Genomic DNA, 13,348 nt, shown 5'->3' on the forward strand with positions numbered 1-13,348 from the left:
ATATAAAATATTTGTTCAAAGTCTCTGCCATTTCCCTGTTCCCCATTATTACTTCCCCAGTCTCACCCTCCGAGGGACCAAGATTTAATTTAGCCGCTCTCTTCCTTTTTATATACCCGAAGAAGCTTTACTATCTGTTTTTAGGTTTTTTGCTAGTTTACTTTCACAATCTATCTTTCATCTTTTTTTTTTTGTCATCCTTCGCTGGTTTTTAAAATTTTCCCAATCCTCTGGCCTCCCACTAATCTTGGCCACTGTTTTCAATTTGATACCATCCTTTACTTCATTAGTTAGACACGGATGGTGTCTAACGATGAACTCTTCCTCAAGGCTACCTTGGCCAATTTGATTTGTTCAATCAATATGAAGATTAAAATCACCCATGATTATTGCCGTACCTTTTTTGCAAGCCTCCATTATTTCTTGATTTATACTCTGTCCAACAGTGCAGCTACTTTTAGGGCACCTATATAGACTAACCCCACCAGTGACTTCTTTCCCTTATTATTTCTTGCCTCCACCCAAACTGATTTCACATCTTGATCTTCTGAGCCAATATCATTTCTCACTTCTGCACTGATCTCATCCTTTATTAACAGAGCTGCCCAACCTCCTTTTCCTTTCTGTACATCCTTCTGTCTATCCAATGTCCTAGGGGGAGTGTTTGCTAGTGCTGTTGGGGAGGAGTTAAACTAATATGGCAGGGGGATGGGAACCAATGCAGGGAGACAGAGGGAAACAAAATGGAGGCAGAAGCAAAAGACAGAAAGGAGATGAGTATAAGTGGAGGGCAGAGAAACCCAAGGCAAAGAACAAAAAGGGCCAATGTACAGCAAAATTCTAAAGGGTCAAAGTGTAGGAAAAGGGAAGGTGCAACGAGACCTGGGTGTCATGGTACATCAGTCATTGAAGGTTGGCATGCAGGTACAGCAGGCGGTTAAGAAAGCAAATGGCATGTTGGCCTTCATAGCGAGGGGATTTGAATACAGGGGCAGGGAGGTGTTGCTACAGTTGTACAGGGCCTTGGTGAGGCCACACCTGGAGTATTGTGTACAGTTTTGGTCTCCTAACTTGAGGAAGGACATTCTTGCTATTGAGGGAGTGCAGCGAAGGTTCACCAGACTGATTCCCGGGATGGCGGGACTGACCTATCAAGAAAGATTGGATCAATTGGGCTTGTATTCACTGGAGTTCAGAAGAATGAGAGGGGACCTCATAGAAACGTTTAAAATTCTGACGGGTTTAGACAGGTTAGATGCAGAAAGAATGTTCCCAATGTTGGGGAGGTCCAGAACCAGGGGTCACAGTCTGAGGATAAGGGGTAAGCCATTTAGGACCGAGATGAGGAGAAACTTCTTCACCCAGAGAGTGGTGAACCTGTGGAATTCTCTACCACAGAAAGTAGTTGAGGCCAATTCACTAAATATATTCAAAAGGGAGTTAGATGAAGTCCTTACTACTCGGGGGATCAAGGGTTATGGCGAGAAAGCAGGAAGGGGGTACTGAAGTTTCATGTTCAGCCATGAACTCATTGAATGGCGGTGCAGGCTAGAAGGGCTGAATGGCCTGCTCCTGCACCTATTTTCTATGTTTCTATGTTTCTAAAAAGGCTCGGTGCCTCAATGCAAGGAGTATTCGGAACCCAGGAAAGGGCTCTGAGCTAGTTAGAGTGCGTGAGAGCTCAGATGAACAGGACCCCAAGAAAGAATACAAAAGGCAGGAGGCAACAGAGCAGAGTAGCACTGGGGTAAGTGTAAACCACAAGGTGATAGGAAGGGACAATATGTATGAATATAAAGGGGCTGCAGGAGGGGTCAAAACTAAAAATCATGGTTTAAAAACTAGTATTAAAACACTCTATTTAAACGCACGCAGCATTCGAAATAAAGTAAATGAGTTGACGGCACAAATCATTACAAATGGGTATGATTTGGTGGCCATTACAGAAACGTGGTTGCAGGGTGGCCAAGACTGGGAATTAAACATACAGGGTTATCTGACAATTCGGAAAGATAGACAAGAAGGGAAAGGAGGTGGGGTAGCTCTGTTAATAAAGGATGATATCAGGGCAGTTGTGAGAGATGATATTGGCTCTAATAAACAAACTGTTGAATCATTGTGAGTGGAGATTAGAGATAGTAAGGGGAAAAAGTCACTGGTGGGCGTAGTTTATAGGCCCCCAAATAATAACTTCACGGTGGGGTGGACAATAATCAAGGGAATAATGGAGGCATGTGAAAAAGGAACGGCAGTAATCATGGGGGACTTTAACCTACATATTGATTGGTCAAATCAAATCGCAAGGGGTAGACTTGAGGAGGAATTCATAGAATGCATACGGGATTGTTTCTTAGAACAGTATGTTACAGAACCTACAAGGGAGCAAGCTATCTTAGATCTGGTCCTGTGTAATGAGACAGGAATAATAAACGATCTCCTAGTAAAAGATCCTCTCGGAATGAGTGATCACAGTATGGTTGAATTTGTAATACAGATTGAGGGTGAGGAAGTAGTGTCTCAAACGAGCGTACTATGCTTAAACAAAGGGGACTACAGTGGGATGAGGGTAGAGTTAGCCAAACTAGACTGGGAACACAGACTAAATGGTGGCACAATTGAGGAACAGTGGAGGAGTTTTAAGGAGCTCTTTCATAGTGCTCAACAAAAATATATTCCAGTGAAAAAGAAGGGCGGTAAGAGAAGGGATAACCAGCCATGGATAACCAAGGAAGTAAAGGAGAGTATCAAATTAAAAACCAATGCGTATAAGGTGGCCAAGGTTAGTGGGAAACTAGAAGATTGGGAAAATTTTAAGCGACAGCAAAGAATGACTAAGAAAGCAATAAAGAAAGGAAAGATAGATTACGAAAGTAAACTTGCGCAAAACATAAAAACAGATAGTTAAAAGCTTTTACCGATATATAAAACGGAAAAGAGTGATTAAAGTATATACTGGTCCCTTAGAAGATGAGAAGGGGGATTTAATAATGGGAAATGTGGAAATGGCTGAGACCTTAAACAATTATTTTGCTTCGGTCCTCACAGTGGAAGACACAAAAACCATGCCAAAAATTGCTGGTCACGGGAATGTGGGAAGGGAGGACCTTGAGACAATCACCATCACTAGGTGGGTAGTGCTGGACAGGCTAATGGGACTCAAGGTAGACAAGTCCCCTGGTCCTGATGAAATGCATCCCAGGGTATTAAAAGAGATGGCGGAAGTTATAGCAGATGCATTCGTTATAATCCACCAAAATTCTCTGGACTCTGGGGAGGTACCAGCGGATTGGAAAGCAGCTAATGTAACGCCTGTTTAAAAAAGGAGGCAGACAAAAGGCAAACTATAGGGCGATTTGTTTAACATCTGTAGTGGGGAAAATGCTTAAAACTATTAAGGAAGAAATAGCGGGACATCTAGATAGGAATAGTGCAATCAAGCAGACGCAACATGGATTCATGAAGGGGAAATCATGTTTAACTAATTTACTGGAATTCTTTGAGGATATAACGAGCATGGTGGATAGAGGTGTACCGATGGATGTGGTGTATTTAGATTTCCAATAGGCATTCGATAAGATGCCACACAAAAGGTTACTGCAGAAGATAAAGGTACGCGGAGTCAGAGGAAATGGATCAAGAATTGGCTGGCTAACAGAAAGCAGAGTTGGGATAAATGGGTCCTTTTCGGATTGGAAATTGGTGGTTACTGGTGTGCCACAGGGATCGGTGCTGGGACCACAACTGTTTACAATATAAAAAGATGACCTGGAAGAGGTGGCAGTGTGTAGTTTTAAAAAAATTTGCAGACGACACAAAGATTAGTGGGAAAGCAGGTTGTGTAGAGGACATAGTGAGGCTGCAAAGAGATTTAGATAGGTTAAGCGAATGGACTAAGGTTTGGCAGATGGAATACAATGTTGGAAAATGTGAGGTCATCCACCTTGGGGGAAAAAAAAGTGAAAGGGAATATTATTTGAATGGGGAGAAATTACAACATGCTGCGGTGCAGAGGGACCTGGGGGTCCTTGTGCATGAATCCCAAAAAGTTAGTTTGCAGGTGCAGCAGGTAATCAGGAAGGCGAATGGAATGTTGGCCTTCATTGCGAGAGGGATGGAGTACAAAAGCAGGGAGGTCCTGCTGCAACTGTATAGGGTATTGGTGAGGCCGCACCTGGAGTACTGCGTGCAGTTTTGGTCAACTTACTTAAGGAAGGATATACTGGCTTTGGAGGGGGTACAGAGACGATTCACTAGGTTGATTCCGGAGATGAGGGGGTTACCTTATGATGATAGATTGAGTAGGCTGGGTCTTAGTTCAGAAGGATGAGGGGTGATCTTGTAGAAACATCTAAAATAATGAAAAGGATCGACAAGATAGGGGCAGGGAGGTTGTTTCCACTGGTCGGGGAGACTAGAACTAGGGGGCACAGCCTCAAAATATAGGGGAGCCAATTTAAAACTGAGTTGAGAAGGAATTTCTTCTCCCAGAGGGTTGTGAATCTGTGGAATTCTCTGCTCAAGGAAGCAGTTGAGGCTAGCTCATTGAATGTATTCCAATCACAGACAGATAGATTTTTAACCAATAAGGGAATTAAGGGTTACGGGGAGCGGGCGGGTAAGTGGAGCTGAGTCCACGGCCACATCAGCCATGATCTTGTTGAATGGCGGAGCAGGCTTGAGGGGCTAGATGGCCTACTCCTGTTCCTAATTCTTGTGTTCTTATGATGTTCTGAATTGTCAAACACCCCTGAATATTCAGTTCCCAGCCTTGGTCACCTTGCAATCACGTCTCTGTAATGGCTGTCAGATCAGACTCATTTATATCTATTTATGCCGTCAACACCTCTTTCTTGTTATGAATGCTGCGTGCATTCAGATAAAGAGTTTTTAATTTCGTCTTTTTACCATTTTTCCCTACTTTGACCCCACTTTCTGATACACTCTTATTTTTATACAGTCTGTCCCTTCCTATCACACTCTGGTTATCATTACCTCGATCGCGACCCTGCTCTTTTGCCTTCTCCTTTCTCTTTGCATTTTTAAATTTCCGCTCACCTGAACCCTCCCTCCCCGTATTTAGTTTAAAGCCCTCGTTACTCGATTGGACAGGATACTGGTCGCAGCAGGGTTCAAGGGAAGAATTCTCTTTGGTGCACTAATTCAACACCAAGCATCTTTTCCTTGGCGAACATGTCACAGTACGAACTGAAGTACAGGATAGCAATGCTTCCCAACGTGGCTTTTCCGATTTAAAGCAAGAATGGGCCATCAGGTGAAATCACACGCAGAAGAGTTTGGAGGGAAGACACAGAAATAATAATTACGTTGATTCATTGTCAGAAGTAGTTTTGGAATTTCAGCGATGCTTTTGAATCCTCGTGCCTGTACTACCGGGGCTATCGCATGGACGTGCACTGGCAAAGGGAGCTCAAAGCCTTGATAATAGATTGTCAACTGGAACAGAAACAAAGAGATTCAGAATCATACAAGTAAAGAAATAGCAGCTCCCAAATTAAAACATTGTGACTCGGTGCACAGTTAAATGGAACTAAATAAAGTCAGCAGTACCCTGGGTAGTTTAACAACTGTATCGATGAACCGCGGTGACGTTAGAGACACCAGTGCTGTAACCTGGTGTGAAGGGTTCGCTTTTAATCTGCTGGAAAATCCCAATAGAAAGGCAATTCCTGGCACAACCCTGGTTTAAAAAGAGCATTGTTTCAGTGTTGTGTATAGGGCACCGGGAAAATAACAGAGTCAGATAATTATGTGTCACAAAACTTACATCCTTGCAGTGGTTACCATCACATCAGGAATCAGCGACCAATCAATTTTAATTTTCATAGCCGGGTGATTTGCTAGATAGCCCATTGATGCTTTAGAAGATATCTTATATCTCTGGCAGTTTTCACCCCATCTGTACATTATCTAGAAAATTTAAAGAGACACCATTTTTCACACTCAATAAGACATTTTTACGGTAAAATTTGCGGTGCTTCTGATTTTCATCGCAACAGGGTGTGCGCTACAGGCCAGTCGGGTCATCTGCCAAACGCCTCAAAGGGTCCACCCTGGACTGCTTGCTCCTCAAAGGACCTTGGTTTGCAGTGAGCTAGCTGACATTACTCCTGGTGGGGTTCACCTGTACACATCAAACTGCTGTCAGGCCTGTGGGGGCAGAGAGACAGAAGCACTCACTCCCCCAGGTTCTGCCCCAATTCCTGGTTCCTCCACCAAGCCTGCGCTAGAACCTCAGCCCACACAGGAGTAGGATTTCTGCCTGAACATCTGTGGAGTGCTTCAGAATGTGTACAGAAGTCATGTACATTGCAATAGATTTGAAAGGGATTTTGACAAGAGTAAATAAGGAGAAACTGGTGGGCGGGCCGGTAACTGGAGGACACAGATTTAAAGTGTAGACAAACATATGAACAGTGACGGAGCGGTAAAGACCCTCTGGTCAGTGCGCCTGACCCACACAACTGCAGTACTTCGAGTATGACAATATATACACTCCACCCCACCCAAAACCAAGCAACCTCCTGGGAGAGGTGAACATCAAAAGAACCAGGGGGAGACGGGGAGAATGTGTTTACGCAGCGAGTTGTTGTGATCGGGAACGCGCTGCCGGAAAGGGCGGTGGGAGCAGATTCAATAGTAACTTTCAAACAGGAATTGGATAATATACTTGAAAAGGAAGCATTTGCGGGGCTATGGGGAGAGAGCGGGACTAATTAGAAAGCCCTTTGGCGCAGGCACGATGGCCCCCTTCTGTGCTGTATGATTATACGATTTGTACATTACCATTGCTGTGTGTGCTTTGGGGATGGCAGCATCGACACACATTTTCCACATGCTGCCTTCGGCCAGCTCGACAATACGCAGGTGCATTTTAGGGTTGCCACCTGAACTTTGCACAGAGCCAGTGACCTGATAACCTTGCTGCTTCCCGTCAGTCCTTCTAGCTCGAGCAAGGATGATGAGCGTCGGATCACCTATGTCTTCAATGAGGGAACGCTAGAATTGCAAACAAAATGAACAGACAACACGACCAACATTATGAAACTAGGAACAGGAGGTGGCCATTCCGTCCCTCAAATCGCTCCCACCATTCAATGAGTTCATGGCTGATCCGCACCTTAACTCTATCGACCCGCCCTGGTTCTGTATCCCTTCAGACCCTTGCCGAATAAAAATCTATTAATCTCCATTTTATAAATGTTCAACCGACCCTTAATCGCAGTAGCTTTTGGGGGGAGAGGATTCCAGATTTCTACTATTCTGTCTGCCTCCTGACATCATCCCACACTGCCCTGCTCTAATTTGAAGATCATTCTGGTGAATCTGCACCCACTCCAAGGCCAATAGGGTGAAAGCTGTGAATACTGACACCTGCAAAAAACGGGCTCTTATCGAGAGACCCCCAAATAACTGGCATGGTAAAATATAAAGGAGGCACTCAAATTACAGACACTGGCAAATGACAAACTATGGGCAGCCTTCAATGCACCAGGCCCTTTCACCGAGTCGGGATCACTGATGCACCCCTTGCAGCTTGCTTCATTTCTGCCCCCAAATCCCCGAGGGGTCTGTGTACACCGGTCAGCATGAGGCGGTGAAAGTTTGGTGAAAGAAACGGCTTTAGTAAGACATGGAGCTCTTTCCCCGGCACGTACAGCAGCAGAGAACGTGCTCCATCTCTGGGATTGAATGCTTGCCCAGCTCCGTCCCAGGGATAGAGCAGTTTCTCCGCCGCTGTGGATGCTGGGTAAAGGACTCTCCATTGCACTGAAACTTTTTACCGCACTTTCAATGTCTATTTTGAAAGACGCCTTAAAAGAAAGGACAGCTGATGCCCAGAAAGGACAGCTGATGCCCAGGGTGTCTGTAATTTACAGGTTATCCTTCCCGAGGTGCAGTGACTGGAACTGAATGCACAACTGTAGCGTAACTTCCACCGCTTTGCATTCCGGCTTGCGAGAGATAAAGGCTGTTGAGTGCAAGACACACCTGCTCAGAAGATTGTCTGCTGCTACTGCTGCTCTGTCTGTGTCTTAATCTGGAGTTTGGCTTTGTCCCAGTGGATAATCTTCTGCTTGTGTGCTGAATTCACAAATTAAAAAAATGACAAATGTGTGTTCTGAAGAACAGATCATAAATCACACAACAACAGCTTCCCATCTTTGATAGCTATGTTAATTATACAGCATTTTGTTTCTTTTGAATGTTTTGACAGTGAAGGAATGGCCCCGATTTTAACTGCGGGCGGATTCCCCGCTCAGGTCTCGATGATGTCATCAGGCCGCTACACGCCCGTGTAAAGAAGGACCCTGTTGGCTCCGGGCGCCTGTCCTTGCTGCCTGCTCAGGAGAGCGGGTTCAAATGGCCGATATTGCGATCACTGCGGCTCTCGGACAGGGAAGAGCCGGGACAAGTTTACCTGGCCATCCGCCAGGTCTCTGCTGAGCGAGTCGGGATAAAATTATAATTTTCCTACTTCCTGAAAGAGTTGATGGCATGAAATTAATTTATTAATGCTGACTGGTTTACCTTTTCCTATTCCTTGTGTATTCCCACTCCGGAGACTTGAGCCCAAAATCTAGGCTGACACTCCCAGTACTGAGGGAATGCTGCATTGTCAGAGGTGCCGTCTTTCAGATGAAATGTTAAACCAAGGCCCAGTCTGCCCACTCAGATGGACACGATGTACATCCATTGTTGTAATGTGGGAAACGCAGCAGCCAATTTGCACACAGCAAGCTCCCACAAACAGCAATGGGATAATGACCAGATAATCTGCTTTTTTTTTGATTGGACCTGCACATTTTGAAGTACCAAAACATGCTAGAAACCATGGTGCCTTTAAATTTAGCACATTAACTCACCGCCATATTTTTAATTAAAATAAATTATTAAAACAGGTTTGAGAGATGTGGGGCTGGATTTCCTGGTCCTTTACGCTCGGGGTTTCGCCTCGGAGCGGTGTGAAAGGCGGCGTTCAGGTCTCCTGCGTCCCATCGTGATCCGCCGGTCAGGTTTTGTGGTGGTGCTGAACAACACCACCAGGAAGAGCTGCACCGAGCATGCAATGTCGCTGGTTGTGACACCGGCAGTACTTTGGATTCTGCCTGATCCGTCCGTCCGCCCGCCTGGGAAAAATGAGCAGTCCGGCATAGCCAGCGGTGAGGAAGATAAAATACTCCGAAGGCAAGTGCGAATGTTTGTTCTTTAAATGTTTTTTAGCGATGTGTGTTGCAGTGGCGTGGGCAACGTTTTGGGAATGTTTGTGTTTTTAAGGTCCCCCCCCAACCCCCCAGGCCCCAGGCCCCTCTCGGAGCACATGGCCCGGCACTTTAGTTTGCGAGTTTCCCATCCTTCCACCATGAATAGTGTACACCGCCTCCCTTCGCGCTGCACCCCCTATCACAGGGCCCAGATGCCCAAACTTCCTCACCAAAGCGCAAACTATTCCCGGCCGGTAACTTTCCCGCCCCACCTCTGTTTTCACCCCGAAATCCGAAAAGCCTAAAATCCAGCCTGTGGTTTTTAATGAATACCCTTGTAGTGTCTCTGTACCTTGTTACAAACTCACACGAGGCATGGATATATCAGACACGGTCACTTTGACCTTCACTTTATTCCCAGGACCAAGGAGTGCTGACCCTGGGTGGGACCTCCCCTTTTATACCTGGAAACCCAGGTGAGGAGTGTCTCCCACAAGCTCACCCCCTGTGGTCAGGGTGTGCATTTCTAGGGTACAGGTACAGTGTGCATGAGTTACAGTTACATAACTATTGTCATTGCAAGATGGTTACATACATGACATCACCTCCTCCCTTAGGTCTTTTTGTGTCAGAGGTTAAGTCTATCGGGTGGTCGGCGCTCTCTCGTGGAGCGCTGCAGTTGTGACTCTGGTGGCTGAGCCTCAGCACGTGTCTCTGTCACTTGAGGTGATTCCGGCCTGTCCGGGCTGGCCGCAGGGACTGTGCATGCTGAGGGCTGTCTTTGCTCGTCCACTGGCAGTGGTGTGGGTGCTATGCCATCATGGAGTATTGTGTACAGTTTTGGTCTCCTAACTTGAGGAAGGACATTCTTGCTATTGAGGGAGTGCAGCGAAGGTTCACCAGACTGATTCCCGGGATGGCGGGACTGACCTATCAAGAAAGACTGGATCAACTGGGCTTGTATTCACTGGAGTTCAGAAGAATGAGAGGGGACCTCATAGAAACGTTTAAAATTCTGACGGGTTTAGACAGGTTAGATGTAGGAAGAATGTTCCCAATGTTGGGGAAGTCCAGAACCAGGGGTCACAGTCTAAGGATAAGGGGTAAGCCATTTAGGACCGAGATGAGGAGAAACTTCTTCACCCAGAGAGTGGTGAACCTGTGGAATTCTCTACCACAGAAAGTTGTTGAGGCCAATTCACTAAATATATTCAAAAGGGAGTTAGATGAAGTCCTTACTACTCGGGGGATCAAGGGGTATGGCGAGAAAGCAGGAAGGGGGTACTGAAGTTTCATGTTCAGCCATGAACTCATTGAATGGCGGTGCAGGCTAGAAGGGCTGAATGGCCTGCTCCTGCACCTATTTTCTATGTTTCTATGTTTCTATGCTCTTCTTCCGGTTCCTCCGAGTCTGCACTGAACCTTGTCTTTACTTGGTCCAAGTGTTTGCGGCATATCTGCCCATTGTTTAGTCTGACCACCATGATCCTGTTTCCTTCTTTGCCAATTACTGTGCCCTCAAGCCACTTGGGTCCCAAAGCATGGTTAAGAACAAATACCGGGTCATCTATTTCTATACACCTCCCCCTTGAGCCTCGATCATGGAGCTCGGTTTGGGACTGGCGCTTGCCCTCAACAATGTCTGCCAGGGCTGGGTGAATGAGGGACAGCCGCGTCTTGAGTGTTAGTTTCATGAGGAGTTCCGCTGGCGGGACTCCCGTGAGCGAGTGCGGGCGGGACCTGTAGGGCAGCAGGAGGCACGATAGGCGGTACTGAAGGGAGGGTCCTTGGATGCGTAGCATGCCCTGTTTTATGACTTGGACCGCCAGTTCTGACTAGCCATTGGAAGCCGGCTTGAACGGTGCTGTCTGGATGTGCTTGATCCCATTGCCCGACATAAACTCCTGGCTGGTGAAACACAGGCCATCGTCACTGACCAGGATGTCTGGCAAGCCGTGGGTCGCGAAAACTATACGCAGACTCTCCACTGTGATGGATGTCGTGCACAAGTTCAATATGATGCACTCGATCCACTTCGAGTATGCATCGACAATGATCAGGAACATTTTCCCCATGAACGGGCCCGCATAGTCTACGTGAATACGTGACCATGGCCTGGTGGGCCAGGGCCATGGGCTGAGTGAAGCCTCCCTGGGGGCGTGCACCTGCGAACCCAGTGTTTCAGGTCTGAGTCAATCCCTGGCCACCATACATGTGACCGGGCAATGGCCTTCATTAACACGATGCCAGGGTGCTCACTGTGGAGTTCCCTGATGAACGCTTCCCTTCCTTTCTGGGGTATGACTACCCGGCTGCCCCATAGCAGGCAGTCGGCTTGGATGGAGAGCTCATCCATCCGTCTCTGAAATGGCCTGACTTCCTCGGGGCATGCCCTGTGTGCGGGCGCCCAATCCCCAGTCAGGACACATTTCTTTATCATGGATAGGAGGGGGTCCCTGTTGGTCCAGAGTTTGATCTGGCGGGCTGTAATGGGGGAGCCCGCAGTGTCAAAAGCCTCAACGGCCATGACCATCTCAGCGCTCTGCTCCGATGCCCCCTCGGTGGTGGCCAGTGGGAGCCTGTTGAGTGAGTCAGCGCAATTTTCGGTGCCTGGCCGGTGCCGTATGGTGTAGTCATACGCAGCCAGCGTGAGGGCCCATCGCTGTATGCGAGCTGACGCGTTAGCGTTGACAGCCTTGCTGTCGGTCAACAAGGATGTTAACAGCTTGTGGTCAGTCTCTAGCTCGAACTGTCTACCGAAAAGGTACTGGTGCATCTTTTTCACACGATACACACACGCGAGTGCCTCCTTCTCGACCGCACCGTATCCACGCTCTGCCTGGGAGAGCGACCTGGAGGCGTAAGCCACCGGTTGGAGTCGGCCGTCATCGTTACCCTGCAACACACACCCAACCCCGTAGGATGACGCAACGCATGTTAAGACCAGTTTTTTTACAGGGGTCATACAAAGTCAACAGTTTGTTGGAACACAGCAGGTTCCTCGCCTTATTGAAAGCCCGTTCTTCACAGTCCCCACAAAACCATTCACAACCTTTACGCAGGAGCATGTGTAACAGCTCCAACAATGTGCTTAAGTTCAGCAGAAAGTTCCCAAAATAGTTCAAAAGTCCCAGGAATGATCGCAACTCCGACATGTTGCCGGGCCTGGGCACCCGGCGAATCGCCTGAGTTTTTGATTCAGTGGGCCGGATCCTGTCTGCGGCAACCCTCCTGCCCAAAAGTTCGACCTCTGGGGCCAAAAACACACACTTGGCCTTTTTCAGCCGCAAGCCTACCCGATCTAATCGGCGTAGCACCTCCTCCAGGTTGCGGAGGTGTTCCTCGGTGTCTCGACCCATTATAAGGATGTCATCTTGGAATATGACTGTTCCAGGGATGGACTTGAGCAAGCTTTCCATGTTCCGCTGAAAGATAGCCTGTGGACGTCAGCCACATGAACTCTCTGAATTGCCGATCCCCTTTCCATTGTCCCTGTTGCAGGCCCGCCCTGGAGCTTGTTGCTGCCTGGGCAGTTTCGAATTGCCCTTGCCTGCCTGTTGGGTTCTGTATCACTTTTACAACATTAACTCCCTGGTTCATCGCAACGTTAAAACCAGGGCTGCGTGCGTAAATTAGCTTGGTCTCCTCTTCCTCTGCCATGAAGGTCTGAGCCATCAACACCGCCCCTTCTAAAGTCAGGTCCTTGGTCTTTATGAGCTTCATGAAAATGTCGGCATGATTAATGACCTCGATGAAAAAGTCCCTTAACATCTCCCCCCTGCAGGCATCGGAGAACTTAGAGACTGGTCAAATGCCGCAGTTCCGCCACGAAGTCCGAGATGTTTTGACCCTCCCGATGCCGGAGAGAGTAGAACCGGTGCCGGGCCATGTGTACGGTACTTGCCGCCTTGAGATGCTCACTGATCAGCTGGCTGAGCTCTTCGAAGGACTTGTCTGCTGGCTTTTGGTGTGCGAGCAGGTCTTTCATCAGCGCAAACGTCTGTGGACCACAGCTGGTCAGTAGATGCGCCCTCCCGCTGTCTCTTCCAGCCAGTCCTTTGGGACAAAGCTCTGCTGGAGTCTTTCCACAAAGTCGTCCCAGTCCTCACCCACACAGTAACGTT

General features: G+C 47.5%; 1 protein-coding gene across 1 annotated transcript in view; it reads right to left on the bottom strand.

The window, feature by feature from the left end:
* The window catches only part of LOC139268358 (vitellogenin-like), an 88,567-nt gene that overhangs the window by 8,415 nt on the left and 66,804 nt on the right, over positions 1–13,348 (bottom strand). The window contains exons 27-31 of the mRNA XM_070886431.1: positions 8,011–8,103; positions 6,805–7,017; positions 5,786–5,928; positions 5,569–5,698; positions 5,325–5,454 (exon numbers count right to left, since the gene is read on the bottom strand). Of these exons, the coding sequence (XP_070742532.1) occupies positions 5,325–5,454; positions 5,569–5,698; positions 5,786–5,928; positions 6,805–7,017; positions 8,011–8,103 (709 nt within the window). The remainder of the gene's footprint in view (positions 1–5,324; positions 5,455–5,568; positions 5,699–5,785; positions 5,929–6,804; positions 7,018–8,010; positions 8,104–13,348) is intronic.

This window comes from Pristiophorus japonicus, chromosome 8 (genome assembly GCF_044704955.1).
Source record: "Pristiophorus japonicus isolate sPriJap1 chromosome 8, sPriJap1.hap1, whole genome shotgun sequence".
NCBI classification, from domain to species: Eukaryota; Metazoa; Chordata; class Chondrichthyes; family Pristiophoridae; genus Pristiophorus; species Pristiophorus japonicus.